Source organism: Balaenoptera physalus (genome assembly GCF_965194825.1).
Source record: "Balaenoptera physalus genome assembly, chromosome: 17".
Taxonomy (NCBI): domain Eukaryota; kingdom Metazoa; phylum Chordata; class Mammalia; order Artiodactyla; family Balaenopteridae; genus Balaenoptera; species Balaenoptera physalus.
Window position 1 is genome coordinate 12457767 of NC_138895.1, and position 19035 is coordinate 12476801.

Sequence of the window (19035 nt, forward strand, 5' to 3'; positions counted from 1 at the left end):
TAATCCACTAATCAAGTGAAGTTAAAGGGTCTCAAGGGAAGAAACATCCTCATCCATCCAGATTAATTCTGAAGTATTAAACATTCGATTGAATTTTTAAAGTTATAACTAAGCTACCAAAGGTGAGTGCATTGTAAAACTAATTAGGTGTGCTGTTTGATTTTAGAAGTGCATAGAGATAGTTTGTATTCCTAAGAATTAAAGTGATTAGGGTTGGCATAGACATACATGAGGTATTTGTGAAGTTATTCAAGTCAAAATGTGCTTTATAAAAAAAATGTTCCCAAGGGCCATTTTACAGCAACTACATTTAGTTCTTTTAAGTGGAGAGGCTATTAAGTTTCTCCTACTAGAAGACAGCAGTGGAAAATAGCTTAGAAAAAAGATAATTAATGGTACCAAAGTAATCGTTTGATAAAGTAAGCCTTTCTCATGGGAAAACAATGCAGCATTTTGGCCCCTAATTGGAAGAAAGCCCCCCCACAGCCCTTGTCCTCTTTTCCTTTCCTCCTTCCCCACTGTCCCCAATTATTTCACATCTTATAGGTAATCAGGGTTAGATGTTATTTCCATTATGAATCAATCTTCTATTTATAGAATTACCAAGCCTTAGAACTGGAAACAACTTTCCAAATTATTTAACTCAACCACAGAGGAGTAATCTGGGGTGCAGAAATGAGTCCAAGGTGGTTGCTGTGTAAGCCACTGACATAGGTTTGTGTTTTTAGTAGAAAATTAAATGCAAGGAGTTTTGTTTTCTCTTGTGCTGAAGTCAATTTGGAGGAAGTAAGGAGCTCAGAGTATATTCCCCTGTGAGCACTGAAGAGGAAAAATAAAGTCATGATTACCTTTGCAGCTTTTATTAGAAATATAAATATTCAACATTCTCTTACACAACCAAATTGACCAAGGATTGGAAAGCTGTTTTATTACTGAAACGTTTACAAGGAAAAGTTGGTTCAAAGAGCTTACAGATTTTGACTCACCCACCCAAGAGAATGACATTCTTTTTGGCTCAAATCACAACCAAATCAATTGGGTGACTTCTGTCTGCTTCTTCAAAACATTTCCTCCTGGGTCTATACTCTCTTTAAAACACTGTTAAAGACACCTGGAAATAGAAACTATAAGTACACGGTACAAATTACAGGATGTTGCGTTACTGCACGTGAATACATTTGTGCATGCTCACTAAGGAGTATGGGCGCTCTCGCTGTACATCCTCTACGTCTCAAGCTATATAAAAATAAACAAATGGTATCAGAGCAATGCTGTGGTACAGAATACTGCATTATTTTTTATTTTTACTTTTTGTGTTAAATGCAGAATCTTTCTGGCCAAACGCACCGTTTCATTTCCCAATAATCTCCATCAGTTTCCTGTTGCTGTGAGCTTGCTGCGCTAACTGCTCAGCCCTGGCCATTTCCAAGACTTCTCGGAGGAGGTGGAAGGTGAGATCCAGGGAGATGGGAGGTTCCTCGGCTCGCCTCTCCCTCTCTGGTGCCTCCTGGCGGCCGCCGAGGGCGTTCTCGGCGCCGCGTTCCACCGGACTCGCAGGGCTGTCGAGCGGGCGCCGGGGCAGCGGCAGCTGCTGCAGCAACGCGCGGAAAAAGTTGGCGGCCACCTCGTCCGGCGAAAGGCGGCTGCCGCTGCTGCCGGCAGGAGGCGAGGAGGCGGGCGAGAGCGGAGCAGCGGGGCTCTTATTGAGGCTACCCAGGCGGAGGAAGTACTCCTCCCCCATGCGGAGCAGGACGGGCCGAGCCTGCGGCTGCTGAGGCTGCGACGAAGGCTGGAAGAAATCCAGGGGCTGGGGGTGCTGCGAGGCCTGCCGGGCCCCCGGGACGGGCCCCCGGCTAAGGAGGGCCCTGCACGGCGGGCAGGGCAGGAGAGCCACCAGCAGGACGCCCGCGGACACGAGCAGCGGCAGCCGCATGTTAGGGGCGCTAGGTGCGGCACCGAGGTGGGCAGAGGGCGGAACCAGAGAGAGAGAGAAAGGGAGAGTTGGTCAGAGTTGAGCTCAACTGGGAGGTGCACTCGGGGTGGGGGGGCTTCCTACAGGACGACACCCACAGACCTGGCTCGGGGGCTCGGGCGGGCGCTGTCCGCGGTGCTGAAGCGCGCAAACTCGGACTTCCAGAGTTGGAGGGAGACCGAGACGGGGAGCAAGAAAAGGGACGCCTGCAGGGCTCGGCGCCAAAGCTCAGCCCCTCGTCAGGCCGGACTGACTCTTCTTACGAGACTCACGAAGGGACGGTCCCTGAGTCCCCTTTGTAACGGTCCCCCAAACCAATCCCCCGAGCTCTAGAGAAGACCTACAAATTTAAGATCTCACCTGTTCTACACATCTCCCCCCACCCCCCCCCCACCCCACCCTTTCCGGATGTTTCAGCGTTTTCCTCCGAATTGAGAACTGCTGCCTCCTCCTCCTCGTTCTCCATCCCTGCCCTTGCATCCTTCTCTCGGCGGCTGGGATGGATGGGGGGCTCATTTACGCAGCCAGCGAGGGATAACTGCCAGTTCGGGGAACGATGAGCAGCCGTCTAAGTTCGCTTTAGCCACATCCCAACTACTATCGGAATCTTGAGGCACAGCCGGTAAACACACACACACACGCACACACACACACACGCCTAGGGACAGCTGGCTGCGCGGCGCACACCGTGGCAGCTCGGGCAGCGCAAAGTTGGAGGCGCGTTTCCGTCTAGGCGCTCCCTACCTTCCGAGGCGCTTCTGCAGGTGAGCGGAGCGCTGCGCCTCTCTGCAGAGGAACGTGTCCGGGGCTTTCTCAGGGGTTTTCTTCCCTTCTCCCTTCTTTCCCCACTCTCTTCTTCTTTCCCTCTTCTCTTTCTCTTCAGTCTCTCCACGGACTTGGGCTCCGAGTTTCTCCACTCCAGAGCCCGGAGTGGGATTTTATAGCGTCGACCCTCTTCAGAAACCACGCGGCATCTGCCTAATAAGCTGACGCTCTCTTGACAGCTCGATTGCGTGCTGCCTCTGCTCCTGCATAAATCACAGGGCCCTGCCGGGGAACGAGGGGCAGAATTTTTGCTCTCTCAACACTGAATCTCACATCCAATTATATCAACAGATATTTATCGCCTCCTTGGTGACGTCAACGAGCCCTAAAATGGAAGGGCTTCTTATGACTTGTCCATTGACAAAAATTCTTGAATGAGATTTCCCAAGTGTGAAAACATACTGACCTCTTACTAGGAAAGGCCAAACTGAAGGTCAGGAAAGAGACAGTGACTGAGAGGGGAGAGGAAGGGAAAGAGTGAAGGAAGGGAGGTCTATCAACACACGGTCTTGTGGGAAAAGCAGTAGCCAGTTATAGGGGGTGACTCTGGATCCTCCCCTCCCCTCTCCCACCTAACTTCTCTGACCAGCTGTGTCAGGCAACACCTCAGTATTGGAAAATATCCCTTTGCTAGAGACAAAGTGTCCCATTACCTTTCTGCCTGGATAAGAATGAAGAACAAGGAGATGGGAGTGCAGAGACGTCCAGCTTTTAAGCCTCTAACTGCTTTTTCCTCCCAAGAACAGATGAAGGAATTATGAGTCTGCAGAGGCAAGACCAATAAGTCTCTTGAAACACTGCCCAAGTCTTTAAAATGATGCAAGAGCTACCCCCATGATGAAGAGGCACAAACCAGGTTGTCAGGAAAGATTTTAAGTTCTCCCAGAAACTCACTGTGCCTCCTCTCAGAATCTGAAATTAATTTTGGACTTTTCTGTTTCTAAATTAGAGAAAGTACCAGTGAGAGGTGAGTGAGTTAAACTATCTTTATCTAGTTCACTCAATGCAAGCCCAGTGACAGAAGCATTCATTCTAACTTCCTATTCTATACTGGGAAAGGCTTAAACTGCTTGATTACAGGGCTGAATTTGTCAGTTACATGTTTTCATTGATGAATATCGAGGCTGTAAAGATAACCTCATTCATTTTAGTTCCAAATACTATTAATATCCATGATAGTATCCACATCAGGAGCACCCAGGTTGTTTTAATTATTTCTTTTTCCAAATTCAAATGTGCTGCATGGGAGACTGGTAAATAAATAAATGCTCTCTGGCAGTACCACAGAATGGAATGCCTATAAAATCACACTCAAATTTCAAAATAAATCGATACTATCATATAGGTGGGAGGCAGTTACCTCTAATTCTGCAATTCAAAATTCAATTCCAAACTCTGGTGTCTATGATTCAATTCAGCTTCTATATAACCATCAGAGCTGTTTATCAGAAATTTCCTTTTCCTCATTCCTGGTTACCTCTGCTACTTCCTTTGTAGCTAGCATGACAGATGATGCAATGCTTATTTCAACTCCTATTTTTGCATCTATAATAATCCACAACTGCTCTTAGAAACAAAAGGAAGGTAGAAAGAGAAATTCTGGCAGTTTCCAGAGAAGTCAGCCCATAGTTGAATCATTGCACTATGGAATGTACTTTTGACATAAGAGAACAGAGAAAGAAATGTGTCTTCTGGGGAAGATGTGAGTTGTTAATAGAAGATCATAATTATGAAATTGGTTGAGATTTTAGAGGAAAACTGTGTTTTATGTTAGTAAGAAAAGAACCCTCTTCTGTCCCCATTGGCATATCTCAGCTTGGATATCAACCTGGAGGTGAAAGTAGATTTGAAAGGGGAAGTTGAGGTTAACGGATACAGAAGAAGAACTAGGAAAGGGATAAGACCATGGGTTTAGCTGGGGAGACCTGGGAGGTTCCTCCAGAGAAGATACAACTTATTCTAGGCTTTGACTAACCCCAAACCTTTTCAGATCTCTCTCCTCTTGGGCCATATGGAGAATGTTGTTTTAGTATAGCTCCCTCATCACTGCTGAATCCTTGCTGTGAGATTTTCCTAGAGTAGGCAGTTGGTTGGGCAAAGTGACTCTGACTAGGGGTGAGGAACAAAAGGCCTAGATCTCAGCGGAGGAGCAACTGTGCAGAGTAGCCCCTACTCGCCACAATTTAGCCAAAAGTTAGATCTCATCAAATCACTGAGCATTCACATTAGAAATGACTGGAAGAGATCATTTAGTTTTAATGAGAACCAGAGAGGTTAAGTGACTTACCTGAAGTCTCTCAGCTAATTAGTGATAAAAGTCAGAATTAGAATCCAGTTCTTTTGACTACCAGCTGTAGTATTTCCATAATATAACAATACCCTTTGACCTGCCTTTTCCAGCAGAGACAGAAACAAATTGAAGTGAGAAGATGAATTTAGGTAAAGCAACATGTTCACACACCCATCCTGAGTTACCTTTTCTCCGACTTTCGTATATTGATAAATCTCCTAAGGCATCAGAGCACAGAGATTCTCTGTGCATGCTGATGCCCTAGCACCTGATCTCTGTGCACACACTGCAATTTACCTGTCAGCTGAATCTCGTCATTATAACATGAGGTTTTTAAATGCATTGCCAACTTAAGTTGCATTAATTTGATTTTCCACCTTAGTTTACTTTGGAAAAAAGAGATCTTTTGATAAAGTATAGAGTTATGTGGTTCTCAAAATAATGATACAAATGTGTGATTGAAGAAATAACATATTGCAAGAGGACTTATAGGTACAGCAAACTAAATACCCAAGTCTGTAAAAATTACCACTGACAGATTCAATCTTACACGTAGGAATAACTTCTTGAAAGGAGTCACTGGAGAACCAATTTAAATGCTTTTAGAACCTAAAAACACAATCCAAGAAATACGGGCACAAAACAGGGATTACTTCATGCTTTCAACCGTATTTTTCAATAAGAACATAATACAATGAATAAAGAAATATTAGAAATAATAGGTACCTGCTGGGCATATTCCTGCCATCTGCATCTCCCTGACTTTTGAGGAGATCCCAGCATATGCTTCTACTAGCAAAGTTCATGGCAAATGAAGGCATAATCCAGGTTTGCTAACTGAAACATTTGTTGAAATGAATCTACCATCTCCAATGACAGCCTTTAACAGTGCCGAGGGTGGATAGGTGGTTTGACAATTGTTTGTAACTTCCATAGGTAGGGCTAGGGAGAGGACCTCAAACAGCACAAGTATCTAACTGCTTCACTAGTAACAGTAACTTTTATCAATCTCTTCTGATTATCAAAGCCATTCATCCTCCTTACAGAAAACTTAGAAAAATTGGAAAAGTATAAAGAAGAATACAAAATTCCTTACATTCCAAAATATAATCTCCATTAATATTTTGCTGTTTCCCTTGAGAATTTTTCCTGAGCTCATATATTTTATGTAATTGGGATAAGACTGTGTTCCTAATTTCTGCCTAACAACAACTCCTCCTCCTCCCCCTCCTCTTAACTTAAAAGTAATTGGTCAGAGGACTCTTTCCCAGATTCCTAGATTAGGTTTGGGACCTGTGTTCCATGTTCTCCTAACATCATGAATGTCCTCTATCATAAAGCTCACGTTTTGGGCTTCCCTGGTGGCGCAGTGGTTGAGAATCTGCCTGCCAGTGCAGGGAACACGGGTTCGAGCCCTGGTCTGGGAAGATCCCACATACCGCAGAGCAACTAGGCCCATGTGCCGCAACTACTAAACCTGCGCATCTGGAGCCTGTGCTCTGCAACAAGAGAGGCCACGACAGTGAGAGGCCCGCGCACCGCGATGAAGAGTGGCCCCCGCTTGCCGCAACTAGAGAAAGCCCTCGCACAGAAACTAAGACCCAACACAGCCAAAAAAAAAAAAAGAAAGTTGTAGAACCATTAAAATCCCTTATTAAAAAAAAAAAAAAGCTCACATTTTTACATCCTTACTGGTACAATATGTATCTTCCTTGCTGGACTGTCAACTGTGTGGCAGAGACTTGATTTTCTTTATAAACTGCCATTTTTGTTACTCCAGCCCCTAGCACAGTGCTAAAACATGGTAGATACCCAATAAACCTTTTGAATGGATGAACTGTAGACAATGAATGGAGTATTTGTTAAAATCTACAAACCTACCATATAGAAATTACTAGATAACATTTTATAACTAAAAATTTATAATCTACTTTTTTCCACTTAAAATAATACCTCAAACATTTTCCTATACCTAAATGACATCTGTTTTATTGACTGCATGGCATTCCATCAAAAGGTACCACTTTCTATTCATTCTTCATTGTTGATCACTATCCTAATGACCTGCTTTTTAATTTTTCTTCTACACCTTACCCTTGCACCTTTAAGTAATACATTCATAGAATCATTTCTTGATCCTTCCTATATAAACAATATCTCTTAACTCTCTGGATTGTAAATTGAGAATGTTAGTATCCTTTCAGCTTTTCAAACACCCTCCTGCACCTTGATATCCCAGGATCTCTCAACTGTACTTTTAGATTGTCAGTGTTAATACTTACATAGCTATAGTTAAAGCACTCTGTGTGTTGACTATAGATTGATCTAAAAGTTAAAAATCAATATAGTTTGTAATTATTGACTATGTAAAAAGTGTTCACTGCAGAACAAAGTCATAGACTCTGATATATTTCCTTTCTTGTTTTTGTTTTTCTACAATTACCAATTACCTTTTTTATATTCCCAGTTTGGTTTTTCCCAGAATTACTGTCTTACTTTTCTTCCCAATTTCTTTCAGATTTCAATTATGACAAGCAATCTATCAAGCCCTTCCCCTATTTTTAAGACCCTTCTACTTGAGTACTCTAACCTGCTGCTTTCAGACTGGTCTGGTGCACAGCTGTCTTCCTGGGACTTCTCTTTTCTGTTTATTGATTGAATTCACTATCCAGAGTCATATGATTTATTCCTTCTTGATTTCTGCATTTATTTTGCTAGAGCACAACCACAGAGATAACTTTCTAAGAAAAGATGTATGGCAGGTAAATTTTCTGAGTTCTTGAATTGCTTTTTTTTTTTTTTTTTTGTACAAAAATGTTTATAGCTGCTTTATTCATCATGGTCTCAAATTGGAAACAGTTCCAATTGGTGGTATCATACAATGGAATATTCCTCAGCAATAAAAAATAGTGCGAGTTCTTGAATTTCTGAAAAGGGTTTTATTTAACCAAGATAATTGAGTGATACTTCAGCAAGGTATGCAATTCCAGGTTGAACATAATCTTCCTCCAGAACTTTGAAAGTATTGTTCCCTTGTGTTTTATCATTGAGGGTTGCGGATAAAAAAATTCAATGTCATTCTGATTCTCATTTCTTTTCTTTTTTTAAAACAAGAACAGAATTTATTGGCTTATATAGCTGGGACGTTCAGGAATGTATCTAGCTACGGACATGGCTGGACCAAGCTACTAATGTTATTTAGTTAGGATTGTCTTTTCCCATCTCTCCACTTCTCTCCTCATCCTTCTTTTATTATTATTACCATTATTATTATCATTATTATTGTTTCAGGTGTACAACATAACTCAATACCTATATACGCTATAAGTGACCACCCCTAAAAGTCTAGTTACCACCCTTCACCGTACAGTTGACTTCCTTTACTCCTTTTGCCCACCTGCAAGCCCCCTTCCACTCTGATAGCCACCAATCTGTTCTCTATATCTGTGAGTTCTGTTTTATTTTGTTTGTTCATTTGTTTATTCACATTCCACATGAGTGAAATTATATGGTATTTGTCTTTTTCCTTCTCACTTATTTCACTTAGCATAATACCCTCAAAGACCATCCACATTGTCACAAATGGCTAGATTTCATTCTTCTTTATGGCTGAGTAGTATTCGGGGTGGGGGTGTGTGTGTGTGTGTGTGTGTGTGTGTGTGTGTGTGTATACCACATCTTCTTTATCCATTTATCCATCAGTAGATACTTACATTGTTTCTGTATCTTGGCTATTGTAAATAATGTTACAATAAACATAGAAGTGCATATATCTTTTTAAATTAGCACTTTTGTTTTCTTTGGGTAAATACCTAGAAGTATAGTAGCTGAATCATATGGTAGTCCTATTCTTAATTTTTTGAGAAATCTCCATATTGCTTTCCATAGTGGCTGCACCAATTTACAATCTCACCAACCATGTATGAGGGTTCCCTTTTCTCCACATCCTTTCCACCACTTGTTATTTCTTGACTTTTTGATAATAGCCATTTTAACAGGTATGACGTGATGTCTCATTATGGTCTTGATTTGTATTTCTCTACTAATTAGTGATGTTGAGCATCTTTTCATGTATCTGTTGGCCATCTGTAATGGGTTCTTTGGAAGAATGTCTATTCAGATTTTCTGTCCACTTTAAAATTGGGTTGTTATTTTGTTGTTGAGTTGTATGATTTCTTTATATATTTTGGATATTAACCCATTATCAGATATATGACTTGCAAATATCTTCTCCCATTCAATAGGTGGTCTCTTTGTTTGGATGATGGTTTCCATTGCTGTACAGAAGCTTTTTAGTTTGATGTAGTCCCATTTGTTTATTTTTGCTCTTGTTTCCCTTGCCTTTGGAGTTAGATCCACAAAAACACTGCTAAGACCAGCATCTCAATAAGATTACTGCCTAAGTTTTCTGCTAGGAATTCTATGGTTTCAGGTCTTACATTCAAGTCTTTAATCCATTCTGAGTTAATTTTTGTGTATGGTTTAAGATAGTGGTCTAGTTTCATTCCTTTGCTTGTGGCTGTCCAGTTTTCCCAACACCATTTATTGAAGAGATTCTCCTTTCTCCATTGTAAGTTTTTGGAACCTTTGTCATAAATTAATTGTCCATATATGTGTGGGTTTGTTTCTGGGCTATTATGTTCCATTGATGTATGAGTCTGTTTTTGTGCCAGTACCATACTGTTTAGATTACTGTAGCTTTGCCACTATAGTTTGAAATCAGGGAGAATGATACCTCAGCTTTGTTCTTCTCTCTCAAGATTGTTTCAGCTAGTCAGAATCTTCCATGATTCCATATAAATTTTAGAATCATTTGTAAAATATGTCATTGGAATTTTGAAAGGGGTTGTATTAAATATGTAGATTGCTTTGGGTAGTATGGGCATTTTAATAATTCTTCCAATCCACAAGCATGGAATATCTTTCCATCTATTTGTGTCTTCCTCAATTTCTTTCATCAGTGTCTTATAGTTTTCAAGGTACAGGTATTTCACCTCCTTGCTTAAATTTATTCTAATGTATTTTATTCTTTTTGATGCAATTGTCATGGGATTGTTTTCTTAATTTTTTTTTCTGATAGTTTGTTAGTAGTATATAGAGACACCACAGAATTCTACATATTGATTTTGAATCCTGCAACTTCATTTATTAGTTTTAACAGTTTTTTTTGGTGGGGTCTTTAGAGTTTTCTATATATAGTTACATGTCATCTGCAAAAAGTAACAGTGTTACTTCTTCCTTTCCAATTTGGATGCCTTTTATTTCTTTTTCTTGCCTAGTTGCTGTGGCTAGGACTTTCGATACTATGTTGAATAAATGTGGCAAGTGTGGGCATCCTTGTCTTTTTCCTGATCTTAGAGGAAAAGCTTTCAGCTTTCACTCTTGAGTGTAATGTTAGCTCTGGGTTTGTCATACACAGCCTTTATTGTGTTCAGGCACATTCCCTCTTTACCCACTTCGTTGAAAGTTTTTATCATATATGAATTTTGAATTTTATCAATGGTTTCTCTGCATCTTTTGAGAGGATTATATGACTTTTATTTTTCAATTCACTGATGTGCTGTATCACATTGATTGATTTGTGAATGTTCAACCATCCTTTCATCCCAGGAATAAATCCCACTTGATCCTGGTGTATGATCCTTTTAATGCATTGTTGAATTTGTTTTGCTAATATTTTGTTGAGGATGTTTGTATCTATGCTCATCAGGGATACTGGCCTGTACTTTTCTTTTCTTTTTTTTAGTGTCCTTGTCTGGTTTTGGTATCAGGGTGATGCTGCCCTCATAAAATGAGTTTGGAATGCTGGTCTCATAAAATGTGTTTGGAAGCGTTCCTTCCTCTTCAATTTTTTCAGAAGTTTGAGATGGAGAGGTACTTCATCTTTGAATGTTTTGTAGAATTCACCAGTGAAGTGTCTGGTTCTGGACTTTTGCTTGTTAGGAGTTTTTTTGATTACTGATCTAGTCCTCTTAGTAGTAATTGATCTATTCAGGTTTTCCATTTCTTAATGATTCAGTCTAGGTAGATTGTATGTTTTTAGGAATTTGTCCACTTCTTCTAGGTTGTCCAATTTGTTCATATATATTTGTAGTATTCTCTTATGATCCTTTGTATTTCTGTGGTGTCAGTCATAATTACTCCTCCTTCACTTATGATTTTATTTATTTGAGCCCTCTTTTTTTCTTGGTTAGTCTAGCTAAAGGATTATTGATTTTGTTTATCATCTCAAAGAAGCAGCTCTTAGTTTCATTGATCTTTTCTGTTGTCTTTTTAGTCTCTATTTCATTTACTTCCACTCTGATCTTTATCATTTCCTTCTTTCCTTCTACTAACTTTAGGCTTTGTTGCTTTCCTTTTTCTAGTTCCTTTAGGTGTAAAGTTAGATTGCTTTTTCTTGTTTCTTGAGGTAGGGCTGTATTGCTATGAATTTCCCTTAGAACCACTTGTGTTGCATCCCATAGATTTGGTATGTCGTATTTCTGTGGGATTTAAAAAAAAATTCTCCTTTGATTTCTTTGATGACCCATTGGTTATTCAGTAGTATGTTGTTTAATCTCCACTTTTTTGGGTGGCTTTTCCATTTCTCTTCTTGTGTTTTCTAGTTTTATACCATTGTGGTTAGAAAAGATGCTTGATATGATTTCAATCTTCTTGAATTTATTGAAACTTGTTTTGTGGCCTAACATGTGATCTATCCTGGGGAATATTCCATGTGCACTTGAAAAAAATGTGTATTCTGCTGCTTTCGGATTGAGTGTTCTGTATATATCTATTAAGTCCATCTGATCTAATGTGTCATTTAAGGTTGATGTTTATTTTCTGTCTGTATGATCTATCCATTGCCATAAGTGGGGTGTTAAAAGTCCCATACTATTATTGTATTTCTTTCAATTTTTTCCTTTAGGTTTATTAATATTTGCTTTATATATTTTGATGTACCTATGTTGGGTACATATATATTTATAAATGTTATATCTTCTTCCTGGATACACCACTTTATCACAATGTAGTACCCTTTTCTTTTATTTCAGTCTTCTTTTTTTAAAGTCTGTTTTGTCTGATATGATTATAGCTACAACAGCTTTCTTTTCATTTCCAATTGCATGGAATATCTGTTTTCAATTCCTTCACATTTAGTCTGTGTGTGTCCTTACTTCTGAAGTGAGTGTCTTGTAGGCAGCATATAGATGACTTTTGTTTTTTTAATCCATTCAGTCACTCTGTGTATTTTGATTGGTGAATTTAGTGCATTTACATTTAAAATAATCATTTTAAAGTAAGTATGTACTTACTGCCATTTTGTTCATTGTTTTCTGGCTTTTTAAAAAAAAATTCCTCTCTGTTCCTTTCTTATTCTCTTTCTTTCTGTCCTTGTGGTTTTCTGGATTTCTTTAGTGTTATGTTTATGTTCCTTTCTCATTTTCTTTTGTGTGTTTACTATAAGTTTTTTCTTTGTGGTTACTGTGAGGTTCACATACAACATCTTATGTATATAGTAGTCTCTTTTAACTTGATAGCAAACTAACTTTGAACACATTCCAAAGCTTTACACTTTTACACCCTCCCATGTTTTATATTTTTAATGACACATTTTACATCATTTTATTTTATGCTTCCCTTAACTAATTATTGTAATTTTAGTTAATTTGACTACTTTTGTCTTTTAACATTCACACTTGTTTTTTAAGCAACTGATCCACTACTTTTACTATTTATCTACCTTTTCCAGTGAAATTTTTACTTTCATATTTTTAAAATGATTAATTAGTGCCTTTTTTTAGATTAGAGAGGTCCCTTTAACATTTCTTATAGAGCCAATTTAGTGGTAATGACATCCTTTTGCTTATCTGTAAAAATCTTAATCTCTCCTTCAATTCTGAATGAATTCTCTACCTTGCCAGGTAGAGAATTCTTGGTTGGAATTTTTTTCCTTTCAGCACTTTATATATGTCATGCCACTCCCTTTTGGCCTGTAAACTTTCTGCTGAAAAATTTGCTGATAGCCTTATGGGGTTTTGTATGTAATGAGTTGTTTTTCTCTTGCTGCTTTTAAGATTCTCTCTTTATCTTTAACTTTTACCACCTTAATTATAATGTGTCTTGGTGTGACTCTCATTGAGTTCATTTTATTTGGAATTCTCTGGGCTTTCTGGACCTGGATGTCTGATTCCTTCCCCAGATGAGGAAAGTTTTCAGCCATTATTTATTCAAATAATTTTTCTGGCCTTTTCTCTCTCTCTCTCTCTCTCTTGTCCTTCAGGGATCCCTATAATGTAACTGTTATTTCACTTGATGTTGTCCTAGAGGCCCTTAAGGTATATTCACTTAAAAAAATTTTTTTTAAATTTTGCTGCTCTGTCTGAGTGATTTCCATTGCTTGCTCTTCCAGCTCGCTGCTTCATACTTCTACTTCATCCAGTCTTCTCTTGAACCCTCTCAAGTGTATTTTTCAGTTCACTTATAACTTCTGTTTGGTACTTTCTTATATTTTCTATCTCTTTATTGAAGTTCTCACTGTGTTCATCCATTCTTCTCCTGAGGTGAGCAGTTTTATGACCATGACTTTGAACTCTTTATGTGGTAGGTTGCTTCTATCCACCTCATTAAGGTCTTTTTCTAGGGATTTATCTTGTTGTTTGGCTTGGAATATATACCCTTGTCTCATTTTGCCTGACTCTTTCTGTTTGTCTATATGTATTAGGTGAAACAGCTACCTCTCCCAGCCTTGAAGGAGTGGTCTTGTCTAGGAGATGATCAGTGGGGCCCAGAATCACAAAATCTCCTGGAGCCAGGTGCTTCAAGGAGTGTCCCTTGTGTGGGCTGCACTTGCCCACCAGCTGTGGTGGGGCTGCAGCTGCTGTGCAGGGAAGGCAGGGCACAGTGTCCTCACCCAGCTTAGTTGTGGTACAGCTGCTGCCCTCACAATCCCGACTCTTGCATCATCTCTATGATGATTTCCTACATTTTCTCTGTTTTTTTTCTTTCTGGGACTTCTATTATAAGATGTTCCTCCTCCACTGGCCTTCTATGTTTATTATTTTCTCTCCTTTTTAGGACACTTTGTTTTGTCTTCTATGTTCTGGAAGGGCTCTTAAATATCCTCTAGCTCTTCAATTAGTTTTATTTTACAACCATATATTCAACTTACAGGCTTTTAATTTTTTTTCTCTATCCTTTATTCATAGTTCCTATATTTGCTTTGTGGTGTAATATTTTCTGTAATTTCTTTAAGAATATTAACTATAGACAACTAACTGCTGAACAATCATCGACAGGAAGACACTGGAACTCACCAAAAAAGATACCCCACATCCAAAGACAAAGGAGAAGCCACAAAGAGACAGTAGGAGGGGCACAATCACAATAAAATCAAATCCCATAAAGGCTGGGTGGGTGACTCACAAACTGGAGAACACTTACACCACAGAAGCCCACCCACTAGAGTAAAGGTTCTGACCCTCACGTCAGGCTTCCCAACCTGGTGGTCCGGCAACAGGAGGAGGAACTCCTAGAGAATCAGACTTTGAAGGCTGGCGGGATTTGACTGCAGGACTTCGATAGGACTGGGGGAAAGAGAGACTCCACTCTTGGAGGGCACACACAAAGTAGTGTGCGCACTGGACCCAGGGGAAGGAGTGGTGACCCTATAGGACACTGAACCAGACCTACATGCTAGTGTTGGAGGGTCTCCTGCAGAGGCGGGGGGTGGCTGTGGCTCACCGTGGGGACAAGGACACTGGCAGCAGAAGTTCTGGGAAGTATTCCTTGGCATGAGCCCTCCCAGAGTCCGCCATTAGCCCCACCAAAGAGCCCAGGTAGGCTCCAGTGTTGGGTCCCCTCAGGCCAAACAACCAACAGGGAGGGAACTCAGCCCCACCCATCAGCAGACAAGCAGATTAAAGTTTTACTGAGCTTTGCCTACCACAGCAACACCCAGCTCTACCCACCACCAGTCCCTACCATCAGGAAACTTGCACAAGCCTTTTAGCCTCAACCACCAGAGGGCAGACAGCAGAAGTAAGAAGAACTACAATCCTGCAGCCTGTGGAACAAAAAGCACATTCACAGAAAGATAGACAAGATGAAAAGGGCTATGTACCAGATGAAGGAACAAGATAAAACCCCAGAAAAACAACTAAATGAAGTGGAGATAGGCAACCTTCCAGAAAAAGAATTCAGAATAATGATAGTGAAGATGATCCAGGACCTCGGAAAAAGAATGGAGGCAAAGATCAAGAAGATACAAGAAATGTTTAACAAAGACCTAGAAGAATTAAAGAACAAACAAACAGAGAAGAACAATACAATAACTGAAATGAAAAATACACTAGAAGGAATCAATAGCAGAATAACTGAGGCAGAAGAACGGATAAGTGACCTGGAAGACAGATGGTGGAATTCACTGCTGTGGGACAGAATAAAGAAAAAAGGATGAAAAGAAATGAAGACAGCCTAAGAGACCTCTGGGACAATATTAAACACAACAACATTCGCATTATAGGGGTCCCAGAAGGAGAAGAGAGAGAGAAAGGACCCGAGAAAATATCTGAAGAGATTATAGTCGAAAACTTCCCTAACATGGGAAAGGAAATAGCCACCCAAGTCCAGGAAGCACAGAGAGTCCCAGGTAGGATAAACCCAAGGAGAAACATGCCAAGACACATAGTAATCAAACTGACAAAATTAAAGACAAAGAAAAATTATTGAAAGCAACAAGGGAAAAAATGATAAATAACATATAAGGGAACTCCCATAAGGTTAACAGCTGATTTCTCAGCAGAAACTCTACAAGCCAGAAGGGAATGGCATGACATATTTAAAGTGAAAAAAGGGAAGACCTTACAACCAAGATTACTCTACCCAGCAAGGATCTCATTCAGATTTGATGGAGAAATCAAAAGCCTTACAAACGAACAAAAGCTAAGAGAATTCAGCACCACCAAACCAGCTGTACAACAAATGCTAAAGGAATTTCTCTAAGTGGGAAACACAACAGAAGAAAAGGACCTACATAAACAAACCCAAAACAATTAAGAAAATGGTAATAGGAACAGACATAACGATAATTACCTTAAACGTGAATGGATTAAATGCTCCAACCAAAAGACACAGGCTCGCTGAATGGATACAAAAACAAGACCCATATATATGCTGTCTACAAGAGACCCACTTCAGACCTAGGGACACATACAGACAGAAAGTGAGGGGATGGAAAAAGATATTCCATGCAAATGGAAATCAGAAGAAAGCTGGAGAAGCAAAACTCATATCAGAAAAAATAGACTTTAAAATAAAGAATGTTAAGAGACAAGGAAGGACAGTACATAATGATCAAGGGACCAATCCAAGAAGAAGATATAACAATTATAAATATATATGCACCCAACATAGGAGCACCTCAATACATAAGGCAACTGCTAACAGCTATAAAAAAGGAAATCGACAGTAACACAGTAATAGTAGGGGACTTTAACTACTCACTTACACCAATGGATAGATCATCCAAACAGAAAATTAGTAAGGAAACACAAGCTTTAAATGACACAATAGACAAGATAGATTTAATTGATATTTATAGGACATCCAAAAAAAGCAGATTACACTTTCTTCTCAAGTGCGCACGGAACATTCTCCAGGATAGATCACATCTTGGGTCACAAATGAAGCCTCAGTAAATTTAAGAAAATTGAAATCATATCAAGCATCTTTTCTGACCACTACGCTATGAGATTAGAAATCAATTACAGGGAAAAAAATGTAAAAAACACAAACACATGGAGGCTAAACAATACATTACTAAATAACCAAGAGATCACTGCAGAAATCAAAGAGGAAATCAAAAAATACATAGAGACAAATGAGAATGAAAACACGACAATCCAAAACCTATGGGATGCAGCAAAAGCAGTTCTAAGAGGGAAGTTTATAGCTATACAAGCCTACCTCAAGAAACAAGAAAACTCTCAAATAAACAATGTAACTTTACATGTAAAGGAACTAGAGAAAGAAGGACAAACAAAACCCAAAGTTAGCAGAAGGAAAGAAATCATAAAAATCAGAGCAGAAATAAATGAAATAGAAACAAAGAAAACAATAGCACAGATCAATAAAACTAAAAGCTGGTTCTTTGAGAATATAAACAAAATTGATAAACCATTAGCCAGACTCATCAAGAAAAAGAGGGAGAGGACTCAAATCAATAAAATTAGAAATGAAAAAAGAAGAAGTTACAACAGACACTGCAGAAATACAAAGCATCCTAAGAGACTACTACAAGGAACTCTATGCCAATAAAATGGACAACCTGGAAGAAATGGACAAATTCTTAGAAAGGTATAACCTTCCAAGACTGAACCAGGAAGAAATAGAAAATATGAACAGACCAATCACAAGTAATGAAATTGAAAGAGTGATTAAAAATCTTCCAAGAAACAAAAGTCCAGGACCAGATGGCTTCACAGGTGAATTTTATCAAACATTTAGAGAAGAGCTAACACCCATCCTTCTCAAACTCTTCCAAAAAATTGCAGAGGAAGGAAGTCAAAAACTCATTCTATGAGGCCACCATCACCCTGATACCAAAACCAGACAAAGATACTAAAAAAGAAAATTACAGACCAATATCACTGATGAATATAGATGCAAAAATCCTCAACAAAATACTACCAAACAGAATCCAACAACACATTAAAAGGATCATACACCATGATCAAGTGGGATTTATCCCAGGGATGCAAGGATTCTTCAATATACGAAAATCAATCAATGTGATACCCCATATCAACAAATTGAAGAATAAAAACCATATGATCATCTCAATAGATGCAGAAAAAGCTTCTGACAAAATTCAACACCAATTTATGATAAAAACTCTCCAGAAGGTGGGCATAGAGGGAACCTACCTCAACATAATAAAGGCCATATATGACAAACCCACAGTAAACATCATTCTCTATGGTGAAAAACTGAAAGCATTTTCTCTAAGATCAGGAATAAGATAAGGATGTCCACTCTCACACTATTATTCAACATAGTTTTGGAAGTCTTAGTCACAGCAATCAGAGAAGAAAAAGAAATAAAAGGAATACAAATTGGAAAAGAAGTAAAGCTGTCACTGTTTGCAGATGACATGATACTATACATAGAGCATCCTAAAGATACCACCAGAAAACTACTAGAGCTAATCAATGAATTTGGTAAAGTTGCAGGATACAGAATTAATGCACAGAAATCTCTTACATTCCTATACACTAATGATGAAAAATCTGAAAGAGAATTTAAGGAAACACTCCCATTTACCATTGCAACAAAAAGAATAAAATAGTAAGGAATGAACCTACCTAGGGAGACAAAAGACCTGTATGCAGAAAACTATAAGACACTGATGAAAGAAATTAAAGATGATACCAACAGCTGGAGAGATATACCATGTTCTTGGATTGGAAGAATCAATATTGTGAAAATGACTATACTACCCAAAGCTTCTACAGATTCAATGCAATCTCTATCAAATTACCAATGGTATTTTTTACAGAACTAGAACAAAACATCTTAAAATTTGTATGGAGACACAAAAGACCCCAAATAGCCAAAGCAGTCTTGAGGGAAAAAAACAGAGCTGGAGGAATCAGACTCCCTGACTTCAGACTATACTACAAAGCTACAGTAATCAAGAGAATATGGTACTGGCACAAAACCAAAACATAGATCAATGGAACAAGACAGAAAGCCCAGAGATAAACCCACGCACCTATGGTCAACTAATCTATGACAAAGGAGGCAAAGATATACAATGGAGAAAAGACAGTCTCTTCAATAAATGGTGCTGGGAAAACTGGACAGCTACATGTAAAAGAATGAAATTAGAACACTCCCTAACACCATACACAAAAATAAACTCAAAATGGATTAGAGACCTAAATGTAAGACTGGACACTATAAAACT

At 39.1% G+C, this 19035-nt stretch overlaps 1 protein-coding gene across 2 annotated transcripts in view; it reads right to left on the minus strand.

The window, feature by feature from the left end:
- Positions 1 to 844: 844 nt before the first annotated feature.
- Positions 845 to 19035, minus strand: part of CRH (corticotropin releasing hormone) — a 197159-nt gene continuing 178968 nt past the window's right edge. For both annotated transcript variants that reach the window (XM_082433756.1, XM_082433757.1), the window contains 2 exons: positions 2717 to 3019; positions 845 to 1943 (listed from right to left, as the gene is read on the minus strand). In XM_082433756.1, coding sequence (XP_082289882.1) covers positions 1352 to 1933 — 582 coding nt within the window. In that variant the 5' untranslated portion in view covers positions 1934 to 1943; positions 2717 to 3019 and the 3' untranslated portion in view covers positions 845 to 1351. The remainder of the gene's footprint in view (positions 1944 to 2716; positions 3020 to 19035) is intronic.